The sequence below is a fragment of the Bombyx mandarina genome, chromosome 06 (genome assembly GCF_030267445.1).
Source record: "Bombyx mandarina strain Sakado chromosome 06, ASM3026744v2".
Taxonomy (NCBI): Eukaryota; Metazoa; Arthropoda; class Insecta; order Lepidoptera; family Bombycidae; genus Bombyx; species Bombyx mandarina.
In genome coordinates, this window is record NC_143213.1 from 3,954,277 (window position 1) to 3,972,158 (window position 17,882).

At 39.9% G+C, this 17,882-nt stretch overlaps 1 protein-coding gene, 1 long non-coding RNA gene and 1 pseudogene across 2 annotated transcripts in view; 1 reads left to right on the forward strand and 2 right to left on the reverse strand.

The window, feature by feature from the left end:
- Positions 1 to 2,806, reverse strand: part of LOC114239868 (progestin and adipoQ receptor family member 4) — a 44,643-nt gene extending 41,837 nt beyond the window's left edge. Inside the window, exon 1 of the mRNA XM_028170280.2 lies at positions 2,333 to 2,806. Coding sequence (XP_028026081.2) covers positions 2,333 to 2,660 — 328 coding nt within the window. The 5' untranslated portion in view covers positions 2,661 to 2,806. The remainder of the gene's footprint in view (positions 1 to 2,332) is intronic.
- Positions 2,807 to 8,310: 5,504 nt separating this feature from the next.
- On the reverse strand, positions 8,311 to 10,605 carry LOC149502799 (uncharacterized; annotated as a pseudogene).
- Positions 10,606 to 13,060: 2,455 nt separating this feature from the next.
- LOC149502800 (uncharacterized) overlaps positions 13,061 to 17,882 on the forward strand; it is a 29,075-nt gene continuing 24,253 nt past the window's right edge. Inside the window, exons 1-2 of the long non-coding RNA XR_016323216.1 lie at positions 13,061 to 13,414; positions 15,787 to 15,926. This is a non-coding gene — a long non-coding RNA (uncharacterized LOC149502800). The remainder of the gene's footprint in view (positions 13,415 to 15,786; positions 15,927 to 17,882) is intronic.

The following is a 17,882-nucleotide window of genomic DNA, read 5'->3' on the forward strand; positions in this document are numbered from 1 at the left end:
AATTTACGTAAATCATACCTCAGAGGGAGTGTTATCAACAAACTAGTGTTACGTTTTTTGTGAAAAATGTGTACCGAATTCCATCAAAGTTTATCAAAAGAAAAAAGACCTTAGAACGCACGGTGGTACAATTTGAAAAATGTACCGTGTACCTTTCAGCAAGCATTTGCTCCCAAAAACTTATTTTAGTTATTTCGGCACGTGCAAGAACTATTCGTTTTATTCATTTCAAATTCCATATTATATGGAATACCGTTTCAACCCAAATAAATTTCAAAACATTTTTGATTTCTATAATTAACGATTAAATATTCTGATCGCATTTCTCAAATGATCGAAATTACGATTTAATGAGCTGGTGGATACGTTTCTTGACATAGTTGACTTGACTACATGCAGGACATGCCACGGTCACCAGATGGGTCATGCAATAAATATGCGGATGTCGCGAATCCTTAAGCTCATTGTCGATTATCAAAAAATGTTTTTTTTTACGACTGTTCGGGAAAGCTCAAAGTCTAAGCTACACTGGACCTACTTTCCTCGTAGTAAAGCAACTAACACTTTGGAAATGAGAAATCTGTAACAGATATGTTACTACAATTTATTAATGGGTCGTTTACAATACTGACCATTTAAAACGAAAATTATATATGGCTGGCAATATTTTTTTATTCAAATGAATTTTATTTGAAAAATATGGAATTATGCTTTTAGATTCAGTCATATTTTGTGTATTGATTAGTGTTCTGTTTTCACTACATATCTTTTTCATCAAAATACAATAAAAATAAACGAGTAATTATGGAATAAGAGTTCCTTTGCGGTAGCAATACCGCATAAACGGCTCACAGCATTATTGGCGTTTACTGAGTGAACACTAAAAATGAACGCACGACTCGTTATTGGTTTTAACGTTTCCGACATGGTAATTTTGATTCAAAAACTGAATCCCGTAGTCGCCCGAATACTAAAGTCAACAACGGTGAATTAAAGGCGATAGTGGAAACTGACGATGCTCAGTCTACGCTGAGTAAGCAGCAGCTATCAACGTTAGCATCAAAATAACATTGTTTAATTTACATTAAATTGGAATGGTAATGGAAACTTTGAGGATCAGATGAGGATTTTGAGCCGCATTGTCACTTGCGAATTGCGATTAAAAATGGATTTATCTTTATAATCATAAGCGGTTATATCATATTGGTAAGACTCTGGTTCAGCACCTGGGCAAAGTCCCAAATGAAAAAATTACGTCTAAAAGATCATCGTTTGGTGATTTATGGCATAACTCATTCTGATTTTTAACAAATGACTCCAGGTTCACTGCAAATGTGTACTGTGAGGAGCTGGATACAAAGATGGAGAAGTTCCCGAATCTCCGGTCAGCCTTAGTTAATCGCTCGTCTCCGCTGTTCCTACAGGACCGCTACACGAGTTAGGGTTGGAAGTTTTGCGCCATGTACCGTACTAACCAGATCTTGCTCCGACAAACTTCTACATTCTCCTAAGACGAGACAACTTCTTGGCAAAAATTCAATACCTGAGGGGTAGTACAAAATGCCTTTGAAGAGTTTGTTGGCTACCGTACACCCGCCTTCTTTAAGAAGGGTATTGAACAATTACGCTGGCAGAGATGTATCAAAAGATGATTCTAACTTTATGTATACTAAATAGTTTGGTAAGTAAAGACCTAATATTATGAATATGCTGTTTTCAAGAACAAACTAAGAAAGACCCTTCAAAATGTTGGAGCATGTTCGAGTTGTGACGTATATATTATTATTATTATATTATACAACGCATCATTATTATTTTTGAGAAAAATGTACCAATTAGTAATGAATTAGTTACTGGTAATTTTAGTTTCATTTTTTTTTAAATATCGTCGGTAACGGACTAACTTACAAATTTTCCCGAACGTAAGTTACCGTCTCTCATCATCCAGTAACGCCAGGGGCATAGCCAAACCGTTTCCCATTGCCAAAGACTCATAACGAACCCCAAAATACACTCTTTTATAAGGTAAAATAAACAACACAGTGAAATGTAAATCCAAAATACATAATTATGTAAGTTGTTTAAAACAAATAAGTTTGTAAGTATATATTTTGTGGTCCGGAATCTTGTTATGTTTACCTTTGACTTCAAATGAGTGTAATTATTGCATTTATTACAATATATTTTATACCCATTTTGAAACATAAGATACCAAGGGACGAAAGTTTCGGGCAAGTGTTTTCCCAGCCCTTAACAAATAAGACAGACATGCCCCACCTTCGTTTTGTTTCAATAACGAGCGGATCTTTGGATACATAACTAATAAAATTACCATGAGTCAGTATGTTGATAGTCTCGTTGTGGAAATAGAAGAGGCTTCGAATGCAGTCTGTCCAGCCTTGTAGTGGTCGATAGCCAGTAAGAACATACGGGTTGAACTGAAGGTGTTGCGGCATGTCCCGCCAGTGCAATAACTCTACACCGCAGCTGGTTCCAGTCTCCCTTTCTTTAGTTTCATTCCTTTTATCATCATTCTCATGAAAGTCTTTGATGTTTAGGTTTGACCGATCCTTCTCCAGAACATCGCTATGTCGTTCTAACGACTTTTTTCTCTTCTTAGGGCCCTTACCGTTTATTTCTTGAATTGACATATCGTACATTTTAGTAAAAGATTCAGATAAACCTTGCTCTCATAACCTAGCAACGTCGATAAGTTTACGACGCTGAACAAGGGGATGCTGCGGCGTGGTCCGTAGTTCGTAGAATCACTTTCCCGCATAACCATGCAAAGCAATGCTTTTAATTGGTAATAAAATCACAGTAGCAGCTTTTGAAAGATCATGGAGAAGGTTTATTGTTCTTAGTTTAATGGTGTTCTGTGAAGCCGGGTGTAGTGGCGGTCGCGGCGAGGCCGGGAGCGGGTCGGCGCGTGGTTGCGGCCGCGGAAGCGCGCGACTGGCCGGGCGGGCGCTACCACACGGCACCGTAGCGCGCCTCGCACCCCTGCCCCTTACGATTTTGCGCACTGCGCAAACCCAATCAGCTGATTCCCGCCAGGACATTATATTTCCTCTAGCCCTTTTTGTGAAGACGATATTTTCAATAATCTTGCATTGTGGTAGCTAATATTATTGGTGTGCGACTAATTCGTGTACCAAAAATATTTATATCTTGATTCATAAGGATTTTAGCATTTTAAGGATTAATTTCAAAAGACACGTGATTACTAATATTATCTGTTATGAATGAGCTTTAAGAAATAATGCAGTTAACTATTTATTTTGCATAGATACTTACTATTAATCAATAGTGAGACTAGAATAATAATTATTAAAATCAGCGTTTTCAACTGAGAGTTTGAGTAGTCAAAGTCGGGTCTGTGGCAAAAACCCCTCCGTCACTGGCCCTCGCGACTAGGGGGTCAAGACAGAGTATAAAATTAGAGGGGGTCATCTAACACTGGCTTATATAAATAAGCGCCATCGCCTGCCGAGAAAAACATTGTTTTTACCAGTCCTTAAACCGATATAAAAAGTACACTAAGCACTGATATGGAAAGTGAAAGTCCTCCTCACAAGAACCGTGACATGTCGGTGAAAGATCAGTCCTTCTGCACCGCAGGCACTCCCGGGAAATGTAAGACTCACCAAGGATTTTGATATTCTTCAAATTATATCAAAAATAATCTCCAGAAAAAATGGTTTACTAAGCTCTGTAACTATGGCTATCGTATTGCTGGATCGTTATACTTAAATGAGCCTAAAATAATTTAACAAATACCAACATTTTTCTTTACGTTTTCTAATTTCAATTAGTACTAGACGGCTTTTTTTTTTTTTTTATTGCTTAGATGAGTGGACGAGCTCACAGCCCACCTGGTGTTAAGTGGTTACTGGAGCCCATAGACATCTACAACGTAAATGCGCCACCCACCTTGAGATATAAGTTCTAAGGTCTCAATTATAGTTACAACGGCTGCCCCACCCTTCAAACCGAAACGCATTACTGCTTCACGGCAGAAATAGGCAGGGTGGTGGTACCTACCCGTGCGGACTCACAAGAGGTCCTACCACCAGTAATTACGCAAATTATAATTTTGCAGGTTTCATTTTTATTACACGATGTTATTCCTTCACCGTGGAAATCAATCGTGAACATTTGTTGAGTACGTATTTCATTAGAAAAATTGGTACCCGCCTGCGGGATTCGAACACCGGTGCATCGCTCAACACGAATGCACCGGACGTCTTATCCGTTAGGCCACGACGGCTTAAGTTCTTCTAGTTCTTTTTTTCAACATGGCCATTGGCTCCAAGCGATGCCATTAGTGTAAGTCGCGTTTATACAATTTAAAATAAATGTTTTCAATGAAAATTGTAGGAGAGTAAAATGAAGTTTTTTGTGTTGTCCAGCTGGAGCACTGGGTATGAATACTCCAGAGGGTCCCACAAACAAGTTCGAAAAGGAATGGTAGCGAGCGAGGTGCGGACGTATTCTCGTGTGTATGCTTCGGTGGTTGCGGGTGAACTGTCGGCGCCAGTAAAGGCGCACGCGCGGCTTTCCAAAAGGAAAGCCACTCGGTCGCTACTCTTTGAATCGCGCCGGGAACCGACAACGAGAGTCCCTGATTGGTCGCGGCGCGCGATCAGACGCGGCTGCCGACGCGGCAGGCGTTAGGGTTGCTATATACTCCCCCTCTAGTCCTGGAGAACGCCCTCGCTCCTGGACTAGGACATTAACAGCTTTAACTGGGCGTCCACGTTTCCTCTTAGGAATCACGGGTTTAGGTAAGGAGTCTTTGTTACCGTGGTAACAGGTAAGGTCTTGGGTATGGTATTTCCCTAATATAATATCAGGCGGTTTCTTCGAAGGATTTAAACAGTATGGGAGTACTGATATTGGTGTATGCTCACCTGTTTCGTTGCGATGCTCTGCAAACGGAGTTGGACCTCCCCCTGCTCTGAAGATGTGTGCGTGCCTGTCCAGTACGTCGGCGAGCGCTTGCCGCTCAGCTGGCGTAAGGTGAGTACCTTCGTCATCTCTAAGGATGTCTGTAGCGGCGCAGGAAACTTTGCGCGACTTAGGTTCGAAACACAGATTATACTTTACCCTCGCATCATCACTGAAGAACCAAACCTCTTCTTTGAAGTCGATTACTACTCCAGCTGCGGTAATAAAATCTATTCCTAATAACGTTTCATTATTGGTGGATTCAGGAAATATGAGGAATGGAGTGGAAATAATTGTCGTCTCTAGGCGTACATCGAGTGTGGTGGTAAAAACGTCCATAATGCGCACCACACCGTCGGCAAGTCTGACTCGTTGAGAGGAAACGCGGAGAGGATGGTTGTTCTGCTGGAGGAGAGCGTATAGCGTATGACCCGCGATGCAGTGTTTTGCAGCTGTGTCTATTAAAGCGGTGCCGTCAAAACCCGGTATATTTATGTTAAAAATCGGCCGTACGTCACGACCAATAGGGGGTCCCATAAGATCGTCATCTCCGCCGCAACCATAAAAACAATCAAATCCCATTACATCACGCTTATTCCCATATTTCGGAAAATTCGGGTTTATCCCGTTTTTATCACAATAATTTTCAAATAATGGTATACAAATCTTACTGTCGCCCGGACATCTTTGATGAACAAAATTTGAATCCTCTGCGACTGCGCAGGTTAATGTTTGACATTGCCCGTTTGTATTGGCATTGCGGCAAAGATGTCCGTCGACGCTAGAAAACATATCCAAATTATTATTTTTGTTGATAAACAAATTATCATTTTTACGTTCGGCAACCAAAGAGTTAAGGCTGAAGGGTTAACGTGAGTAATGTTTTCGCTCGGACTATTATTATTTTTGCGATCGTCACTCGATCGATTACATGTGAGTCGACTATTATCAAAGCCGGCAATGTGACTTTTGGACAATTATTGGTAAATCAGAAAAACGAATTATTGACTTTGTATTCCATTGGCAGTCACAAAACTCTTCTGAACGACATCTTAGATAAATAACAGGTTAAGTTAATACTTTATTTAATGCTGGTTTTGAACCGTATTCTTTGAAGGAGACGATTATATTCAAATCAATCTGTATTGACATATCAATAACATTTTTTTGTCCAAATGCACAGATTGCCACCTTTGATAATAGACGACTCATGTTATGCATTTCGTGTTGCATGCAGTGATATTGTGGTTCTTTTCTCGAGAAGAACCTGGGCGATCAATACGAGCTCGATCGGCATTATCACTGTTATCAGTAACCTTAAACCGCGAACGATTTGAATTATGGACAGCAAAATTATAATTTTGTGGAATTCGCCGCTGTTTATACTGTGTGTAGGTATCAGTGCATGCATCACTATTTTGCAAAATAGGTATACAAGTTTCATGCACTAAATTAGAACTATGAATACGGTCTTTTACTGATTTGTCGTTTTCAAATTTAAAACACACTTTTGAATCGACACAATAAAATGACTGATCACTTTTAAATAAGTTAGTATGAGATTGATCACCTTGTTTTGAATCTAACTTACGACACTGGTTCTTCTCGTGACCGAAGAAATGGCAATACGAACATTTCGGGCGTCGCTTCCTTTCGACGGAGTCAAATATACGCAGCGTTCCGGGAACAAGCGGCGGCTGCGTCGCGGGCTCGTGGCCGGGGGCGGCGCCGCTCGGAGCGCACGCGGCCGTGCGCGCTGCAACTGCTGGTGGAGGGCGGGTGCGTCCGGTGCCGGTCGTCGACTCGTATGGTTTTCTTGCTAATTCTCCCGTCGGTCTTGAGGCATCGTGCTCGTAGCGAAGTTCGTCCGTCGCGTCTTCAATTTGGCGCGCTCTTTGCAGGAGCACGTCGAATGAACTTACTTCGTCGCGGCGAAGTCTCTCCCGTACGCGGCGGCTGAGGAGTCCGTAGATCATGTCCAGCTGGACTTTCTCGCTTAGGTCGCCGGCAGGTAGCTTCGCGAGAAGAGCACGCGTCGCAGCGATGAAACGGTCCGTTCTTTCATCGTTTTGTTGACCTCGTTTGAATAGTTGAGCGTATATACGGTGTGGAGGTCTGCGATCACCGAAAGCGTCTCGTAGGGCTGATACGGCATCGCACCACGAAGATATGGAGGACTTCACACCCAGCCACCAGACGGCAGCGTCGCCGCACAACAGCATCGACAATCCCCGGACGGCGTTCTCATCCGAGATGTCGGAGCAGTCGCGATAGGCCTCGGCCGCATCCAGGAAGGCATCAAGCGACTCACCTGCAGTCCCACTAAAGCGCGTGGTACATCGAGCGAAGTTCGCGTGTGCATGTGATGCGGGCACTGGTGTTGATGTGTTGTGCCGTATCGTTTCAAATAATGATTTCAAAACCTCTGTTTGGCTCCGCTGTAGTGCCTCTACTATTGTTGACACGTGCTCGCTGGAGAAGGTGGCTTCGGCGGGGGCCACGTGGCTGTCGCCGGATCGGTTGTGGTGATTGGAGCGCGAGGCGTCAGCAGCGCCGATTTCGCAGGCGGGAGACGCGCTCGTAGATGCTTCTCGAAAGGACTCGTAGATTGTGCGCGAGGCGTCGCCGGCGCCATTTTCTTGGGCGCCGGACGCGCTCGGGGAGACCGATCGCGGGACGCGGACAGACGACGGGTCCGTTGCATCATCATCCCTGCGATTTCGGCTAGCACGGTTATCATTCGAGTGTTCACCATGACCATGAGTTCACAATTGTATTGGCAAAACCCGTACGATTCGTCGACTCACCGCTAGATTTTCCTTACCACGTTGAGGCGCCAGTTTTGTGTTGTCCAGCTGGAGCACTGGGTATGAATACTCCAGAGGGTCCCACAAACAAGTTCGAAAAGGAATGGTAGCGAGCGAGGTGCGGACGTATTCTCGTGTGTATGCTTCGGTGGTTGCGGGTGAACTGTCGGCGCCAGTAAAGGCGCACGCGCGGCTTTCCAAAAGGAAAGCCACTCGGTCGCTACTCTTTGAATCGCGCCGGGAACCGACAACGAGAGTCCCTGATTGGTCGCGGCGCGCGATCAGACGCGGCTGCCGACGCGGCAGGCGTTAGGGTTGCTATAAGTTGATTTACTTGAAATTGTAATAGATTGGGATCAAATTGAACGAAATGCAAAGAAACGCGATAAAACATTATTATATAATGTCCCAGTAAAATGATGGTAGCGTACTTAGACTTCAGTAGGCTTTTAACGGGAAGCTGTGAAGCCACATCCAGTAACTGTATTTCATTTTCCAACACTTGTGCAACAACAACAGTCCATTGTTACATGTCTCAACCAGAAGAAACAATAAATTAAGAAATAAAACATTTCTTATTATTATTGCCTAAGCAGGCAGATGAGCATACGACCGACTTGATGCTAAGTGGTTACCGTCGCTCATGTACGTCAGCAATGCCAGGGGTAGAGTCAAGCCACTGCCTACCGCACAAGCCTCGTTTCAAGAAGGACATGTCAAAGCGCTCAGGAAACACCGTGAAGGGGAGCTCATTTCAAAGTCGGATGGTACGTGGCAAAAATGATCTCTGGAAACGCACTATGGATGAACGCAGTGGCTTCAGGTAGTATGGATGGACTCTACTCCGGTGGCGGGCGGTGCGATGGTAAATACGAGATGATGGTATCATCTCAAAAAATTCCTCAGAGCACTCCCCATGAAAGATACGGTACAAAATGCAAAGAGAACCGAAGTCCCTTCGCAGACCCAGAGGTTCCAACCGATCCGTGAGAATGGGATTATTGACAGTCCAAACGGCTCTCTTCTGTATGAAGTCAAATGGAAGTAGCTGGTATTTGGGAGCCCCGACCCAGAGATGGGAACAGTACTCCACGCGAGGCTAGACCTGTGCTTTGTAAAGCAAATGTCTTTGTCCAGGCGTGAAGTACCGCTTCGCTCTGTTGAGGACTCCCGGCATTTTTGAGGCCAACTTGGCTTTGCCCTCCAAATTACTCCCAAATTGGACATCGCTCGAAATGTCTACCCCAAGTATACCAATACTCTTGGAAGGTTGCAGGTTAACTCCTTGGAATTGCGGCACCATGGCAAAGGGGTTCTTTTTCGCAGTGAACGCGCAAACTTGTGCCTTTAACCTGTGAACCTAGTTCAATTCACCCCACTCGGAGACTCGCTCCAGAGAGCTCTCCACTTCAGACACAAGCTTAGATCGTCTCTCCTGTACCACGATCCGAAAAAGACTCTGATGGCCGATATATCGCGCATCCCCGTATTGTCATCCGCATAGCAATGCATGCCATCAATGGATAGCATGTCCTTGATATACAGGATGAAAACCGTGGGGGAGAGCACCGAACCCTGTTGAACGCCAGCGTTAATGATCGTGGTATCGGAGCAATAACCGTCTATAACGACAGTGATGCTCCGCCCATCCAAAAAGCTAGCGATCCACCTGCAGAGCCCCTCGGGGAATCCGTAAGATAGTAGCTTCGACAGAAGTGCCCTATGCCAGACCAAGGACCAGAGTAAGAGCCTCGCCTTTGCTCTCCAAGGCTTCGGCCCACCTGTGATTAAGGTAACTCCAATTTTTTTTCTTATATTTTTTACATTATAGTAATGCACTTATCACGATGCCAATGTTGCCAGCATTGAGCTTATTATATATTTAATTATTGAATCTCAAAAAAAAACATTTTTTGAGAAATGAAATACAGTGGAATTAAATGAACTTTTTTAAATGAAATGGTAATTGGCATTGACTGAAGAATATGATTTGTGATTTAAACTTTTTTACAGAAAATTTTTGCTAATTAAAAACGATTGAATTTCTTTTTAATATTCCTTAAATTATGTTTTAATGAATAGAAAATGTCATCGCTATTAAAGATGTCAACAAGACAGATTGGAAACGTCAGGTCTCAAATTTTTTTATCTATGACATATCGTATGAAGAATCTATCTGGACTTATTGGCGGGAACGCGAGGAGTGAAGTTGTGTGATTTGTTTTATTTTGTCTATTTAGTTTTTCTTCCGGTTTAAATGTGTAATAATGGTGGTTTATTAACTGTTTAACATCTGTGAAAGTGCACAAATGTGGGAAAATGAAACAAAGCCGCTGGACGTAACTTCTCGGGATCCTCCAAAAAGTCCACTGAAAAATCTTAGTAAATGACCATCATTTTACTGAGATTAGATTTCATCTCATATCATCTCATTTATTTCATCCCAGTTGATTAATGTCTCAAATTAATCATCTTCATTTCATTTCACTCCATGATATCATTTTTCATAAAAATATGAATATAAATTAAAATAAGACATGACTTAAAGGTTTCAGTTACCAGGTCATAAAATCCCTTAAAAAAAAGTACATTATCTATGAAATATTATCTCAGTAAAATGGTGGTCATTTACTAAAATAATTTCAGTGGACTTTTTGGAGGATTCCGAGAAGTTACGTCCAGCGGCTTTGTTTCATTTTCCCACATTTGTGCACTTTCACAGATATTAAGCAGTTAATAAACCACCATTATTACACATTTAAACCCGAAGAAGCACTAAATAGACAAAATAAAACAAATCACACAACTTCACTCCTCGCGTTCCCGCCAAAATGTCTACATCAGTCATCTTTTTTAAGGGATTTTATGACCTGGTAACTGAGACCTTTAAGTCATGTCTTATTTTAATGTATATTCTTAATTTTATGAAAAATGATATTATGGAGTGAAATGAAATGAAAATGATTAATTTGAGACATTAATCAACTAGGATGAAATTAAATGAGATGATATGAGATGAAATCTAATCTCAGTAATTTTTTTATTTATTGCTCAGATGAATGGACGAGCTCTCAGCCCACCCGGTGTTAAGTGGTTACTGGAGCCCATAGACATCCACAACGCAAACGCGCCACCCACCTCGAGACACAAATTCCAAGGTCTCAGCATAGTTACAACGTCTACCCCACCCTTCGAACCGAAACGCAACACTGCTTCACGGCGGAAACAGGCGGGGCGGTGATACCCACCCACGCGGACTCCCAAGAGGTCCCACCACCAGTGATTACGCAAATTATAATTTTGCGGGTTTGGTTTTTATTACACGATGTTATTCCTTCACCTTGGAAGTCAATCGTGATCATTTGTTGAGTACGTATTTCATTAGAAAAATTGGTACCCGCCTGCGGGGTTCGAACATCGGTGCATCGCTACATACGAATGCACCGGACGTCTTATCCTTTAGGCCACGACGACTTCGATAATAACTTTAAAACATTTCTGATTTCAACTCAAATCATGAAGGTAGTCATGACTGGTACATTACTTATAAGCGCGGTGTACAACACCCCGAAACATGTTTTCAAAGATATTGTACTTAGGTTGAAGAAACACTATAAATTATTTATTAAATGGACGGGTGATATTTGTAGAAGGTTGAAAAGAGAATACTTATGTATATTATCTGTCTCCCATAGGTGACAGATGACTGATGTAACTTTTTGGCGGGAACGCGAGGAGTGAAGTTGTGTGATTTGTTTTATTTTGTCTATTTAGTGTTTCTTCGGGTTTAAATGTGTAATAATGGTGGTTTATTAACCGTTTAATATCTGTGAAAGTGCACAAATGTGGGAAAATGAAACAAAGCCGCTGGACGTAACTTCTCAGGATCCTCCAAAAAGTCCACTGAAAAATCTTAGTAAATGACCATCATTTTACTGAGATTAGATTTCATCTCATATCATCTCATTTAATTTCATCCTAGTTGATTAATGTCTCAAATTAATCATTTTCATTTCATTTCACTCCATAATATCATTTTTCATAAAATTAAGAATATAGATTAAAATAAGACATGACTTAAAGGTCTCAGTTACCAGGTCATAAAATCTCTTTAAAAAAAAAGATGACTGATGTGGACTTTTTGGCGGGAACGCGAAGAGTGAAGTTGTGTGATTTGTTTTATTTTGTCTATTTAGTGTTTCTTCGGGTTTAAATGTGTAATAATGGTGGTTTATTAACTGTTTAATATCTGTGAAAGTGCATAAATGTGGGAAACTGAAACAAAGCCGCTGGACGTAACTTCTCGGGATCCTCCAAAAAGTCCACTGAAAAAATCTTAGTAAATGACCACCATTTTACTGAGATTATATTTCATCTCATATCATCTCATTTATTTCATCCCAGTTGATTAATGTCTCAAATTAATCATCTTCATTTCATTTCAGTCCATAATATCATTTTTCATAAAAATATGAATATACATTAAAATAAGACATGACTTAAAGGTCTCAGTTACCAGGTCATAAACTCCCTTAAAAAATATGACTGATGTAGACTTTTTGGCGGGAACGCGAGGAGTGAAGTTGTGTGATTTGTTTTATTTTGTCTATTTAGTGTTTCTTCGGGTTTTCAATGTGTAATAATGGTGGTTTATTAACTGCTCAATATCTGTGAAAGTGCACAAATGTGGGAAAATGAAACAAAGCCGCTGGACGTAACTTCTCGGGATCCTCCAAAAAGTCCACTGAATTTTTTTTAGTAAATGACCACCATTTTACTGAGATTTAAATTCATCTCAGTTGATTGCTTCAAATTAATCATCTTCATTTCATTTCATTTTACTTCATATTATCATTTTTCATATAAACGAATATAAATTAAGACTTGACTTAAAGGTCTTAGCTACCAGGTCAAAAAAACCCTTAAAAAATACCAACAGACTGGACTTTTGGCGGGAATGCGAGGAGTGAAGTTATGTGATTATATTATCTATTTAGTATTTCTTCAGGTTTAAATGTGTAATAACAGTAGTTTAATAACTGTTTAATATCTGCCAAAATGCACAAATGTGGGAAAATAAACAAAGCCGCTGCACGTAGCTTCTCGGCATCATCCAAAAGGTCCACTGAAAAAATCTCAGTAAATGACCACCATTTTGAGATTATATTTCATCCCATATAATCTCATTTAATTTCACTCCATATTATAATTTTTCATAACATAAAATAAGACATGACTTAAAGGTCTTAGTTACCAGGTCATAAAATCCCTTAAAAAAACCACCATACTGTGATTCTGAATTACTGTTTAACTAAACTTTTTAAAGGGTAAATCATAATCACCCAGTTTTTTTTTAAGAAGCAGAATTTATTTTTGAACCATTTTGTAATTTTTTTAAGTTAAGAATATTATTTAATCATTTATAACAGCCACTTTGATTTTGATACACTATAATTTGAAATACGTATGTTGACGCCATTGCTATCTGTCAAAAACAGCGATCAACGATCCAACCCGCTTGTCTCGGTTTCGGATCGATGTTCGGCCCTTTACTGCGACGAAGTATACTTCAAGGTTCAGCATCACGAACTTGGAATTGTTTAACAAATTTTACTCAACTACTTTGGTGTAAATTAAAACATTTACGTGAAATCAGGGTAAGTTAAAACTTTAGTCAACATAAATGTCACAACTATCAGTGCCTAGGGCTCCACTGGAGTCACGGAGAAACCAACATGGCGTCCTCATGTAAATAACTTATGACATTTGATGCATTGGCCACATGAATCGCAATTATTAGTTAAAAACATCGTTTATTTGAAGCCACACTAACTGATAAAGAGTGACGATATTTTCAACAACATTTAAGTTTATTGTTTAGTGCTGAATTCAAATTAAAAAGAATCGATTGTCTTCAAACATTAAACTGGTATATTTTGCATTTCTCTACTTAGAAACTTGATGTTCAATAGATAAATTGAACATGCTAGAAACAGGCATGGAGACGACGCAGCTTGCATGCCACACCAACGCTACCATATTAAGTTACCACACATTTCTTATTTGGTTCATATAATATTCACAAAGCAGATAAAATTTTATTTCATTTATTTCAAATGCAATCTTATGAAATGGCCATAAATGCATCACTAAATTGATGAATTAGTGTTTTAAAAATAGTACTATGAAATTGCAATACTGCATGTTGGTTTGCACTCTCATGAACCCTTGACTAGTTTTGTCAATGGTCTAAAAGATTTATGTTTTTCAGCTTAAACTGCTTGGATACGAGTTTTGATATCCTTGTTAATGGTAAGTGGAGGTACATCTTGTACTTTCCTTATAATGTGACTGTCAAAAACATTTTATTAGATACAAGATTTGTTATTGAAAGTAATAAGGTTAATGAACAAAGATCTCTTTAAAATTTAATTACTTTGAGAACAGGAAGTATAGTAAATCTTGGCCAGGTTTTGTTAGAAAATAAAACATAAGTTTCCACACACAAGATCATTTATTTCTTACTGACATTAAGTTATCATCTACTCTTGTATGGTTGATTACCTAAGTATTTTACTTTATAGGTCAAGTTCCAATTTTACAAATATACCATATCAATGCCCTTTAGTACACATATACATAGTAACAAATAAGATATATATCTATTTTCTATATAGTTTCATCACTATTAGCTTTATTCTTGTCTATACACATTAGCCTAAAAGTAACAAGGCTATTTAAACACAGACAGAAAATTGGATCATAAGATTTTGTTGAAAACAATATTTTTGACAGTCATATTTTTCAGCATGAACTATATGGAATGGCTTGCTTATTGCATAACAAATGCGTTTCATTAAAACAAATAAACTGAATATATTATGTCAAGAAAATCTAAAAAGGACATCTAAAGACATAAGAAGAAACTACTGAATTTTATTCATCTATCATTATTTTGTATTAATTATAATTTTCGTCAAACAGTATTTCAGTTCATATTCTTAGTTATTAAACAGTCATAAAAATTTTGTTATAAAGTTAATTTACATCAGGGGTTCCCAAACTTATTTTGTCACTGCCCACTTTGAGAATAAATTCATTTTTAGCACCCCCATTATTCATCTACTGAAAAACCACTGTAGTGAGAGCTCAGTTAAGAGTAAAGGTCCTCCTGAATGGCATTACAAATCGCCTTCCAAGCCTCTATAGACAACGCCCCCATTATTTTTCTGGGTCTCTTACCGCCCCCCCTTTAGGCCTGCAGCGCCCACAAGGGGGCGTAATCGCCCACTTTGGGAAAGACTGATTTACATGGTAATTTAAAAAAAAATTAAAAATCTGAATGATACTTTTCATGACCAATATAATCAAGATACAATACATTTCATGACCAAACCTTTTTATAGACTAGTAAATGTTGGATTAAAAATTGGAAATTATTTCTTAAATTGTTCATCTGAACCATCATATTCAAATTTCATTTAACAATAATAAATTTGTGGTATTCCAAATATGGGGTAAAAATTTGTATTGATTAAATAACACAGCTGTATTAATGTTTCCATTCTTTGACCTTGAATGCTTTAGTCAATGCTGATTGGATTAAAAATAATGTACTGAACATGATATTTTAAACTTCATGTTTTTAATTTCTATGCAAAAGCATAAAAAATGATTCATTGAATTTTAATAATGTTTCTTAATTGGATGTCATATTTGTTGTTAGTTATGTTTTGACTTACAACAAATAAATGTCCAAAAAGCAAAAGCAAATCTATGGTGCATTGTTACATTTCCTCATTTATCCAAATCCAAGCAATGTTACTATTTTGAGTAATCTTGAGCTTTTGCCCCGCAACAACCGTTCCTTGAATAGGTTGAAGCTTTTTCAGCAATATTATATAATTCAATTACCATGGAATTTCTATATTATATGTTATATTCAAATATAAATGCTAACAATGCTTGCAAAACAGGGTTTTAGTTTTTCATTTTCATCATTCTATTTATTATATTCTTCTATCTACAGATGCCCCGCACACGTAGGAAGCATTATTCTTCACATTCACAATCCAGATCAAGATCCTATGAAGCAAAACGTCGTCGTCTTGATGATGGATCAGCAGAGGGAACCTACAGGAAACGCAGCCGTAGCAGAGATCGTGACAGGTAAGCTAAATCGACATTATTTTAACATGTTGAAACCATTCGAGAAAAGTAAATCGCCTAACGAAACATTCAAATTGAGTTAAACGCCATCTATTGGCCTTTCGTGGACTTCTGTGAGGCAGCTACCAATGATTTTGAGTGTATGATACTAGATGGCGCTGGCGGATAAAAATCTTATTTTTTTACAATAATACCCATGAATGCAGTTATAGTATTTCGAGATTTGCGAGGGCATCAATGTTTTTAATGGTTTCTACTCGAACAACTGGCGGCACTGGTTTGACCGCCGAAACGAAAGGTCTGATAGGTGAAAAGAGTGCGGCAAGGTCATAGAGCGTGTTTTTGAGATTTTTTTCTTTTTTCTATGCCTCAGAAGAATTGACGGAGCTGGCGCCCCACTTGGTCTTAAGTGATTACCGTACCCTATAGACGGCAACAACGTAAATACCGCCACCGACCTTGAGACATGAGTTATAGTCTCCGTTTTTATAGGATAACCCATCAAACCGAATCGAATTACTGCTACACAACAAAAATAGGCGGGGTCATGGTAAATGGATAGGGTAGTTACCAGTGCGGACTCACAGGACAACCTACCAACAGTAAGCAAATCATAATTTTTGCGAGTTAGATTTTTATTACTTAATGTTATTCCTTCACAGTGGAAGTCAATCGTAAAAGTACGTATTTAATTAGAAAAGTCGCATCGCTTGATATGAATGCACCGGGCGCGTCTTTCCTTTAGGCCACGACGACTTTAAATGTAATATACGCTCACCCAATGCCAACAATGACATAATTTTCAGTAAACCATAGCCCACTGAGTTTCTCGCCGGATCTTCTCAGTGGGTCGCGTTTCCGATCCGGTGGTAGATTCTGCGAAGTACTGCTCTTGCTAGGACCAGTGCTAGCAACACCTCCGGCTTAAGCCCCGAGAACTCACCTACATGTTAGGATAAAGGTGAAATAGCCTCTAAGCGCTATCAGCATAGGTAGTAGAGAAAAAAAGTAGGTATATGTATATAAATAAATATACAAGTTTTTATATATTGTCCTAATTACATTATCTATCAACATAAATGTTTGTTGTAATTGCTGTAGTTTCCAATACATTGTCCATTTAGTTTTGAATAGGCTTCCTTATATAATATTAAATGGGGAAATACCTATGACATAAAATATAAATGTAATGTTTTATTACATAAATTGGAAGAGAAATCAATTATACTTGAAATTTTAAATAATTTAATAACTAAAAGTAAACCTTAGTCAAACTCAAAGGTTATTTTTTTATATAAAAAAGACTACTTACATATAATTAGTTAATAATAGGTTATCCTAATAAATATCTTTGGCTGGTCGTAGGACCGTTGAGGCGATTCGCCCGGTCCTTGTGGATTGGGTGAATCGTGACAGAGGACGCCTCACTTTCCGGCTCACGCAGGTGCTCACTGGGCATGGTTGTTTCGGTGAGTTCCTGCACCGGATCGGAGCCGAGCCGACGGCAGAGTGCCACCATTGTGGTTGCGACTTGGACACGGCAGAGCATACGCTCGTCGCCTGCCCCGCATGGCAGGGGTGGCGCCGTGTCCTCGTCGCAAAAATAGGAAACAACTTTTCGTTGACGAGTGTTTGTGGCATCGATGCTCGGCGACGACGAGTCGTGTAGGGCGATACTCGACTTCTGCGAGTGCACCATCTCGCAGAAGGAGGCAGCGGGGCGCGTGAGAGACGCACAATTCCACGGCCGTCGAGCGGGGGCCAGGGAGGCGGATCTCGCCCAAGCCCTGGCCCTCTTAAGTGTTTCGGGTCCCCCTCAGATGTCGGTCATGGGACCGGCAAGGGGGGGCCAAGAAGACGACGTGCAAGCTGCTCTGCACGCGTTTTACGCAAGAGCATTCGGGTGATGGAAGGCCGGCTATCCTCAACCCACGCTGGTTCTGGCCCAGCGGGGTA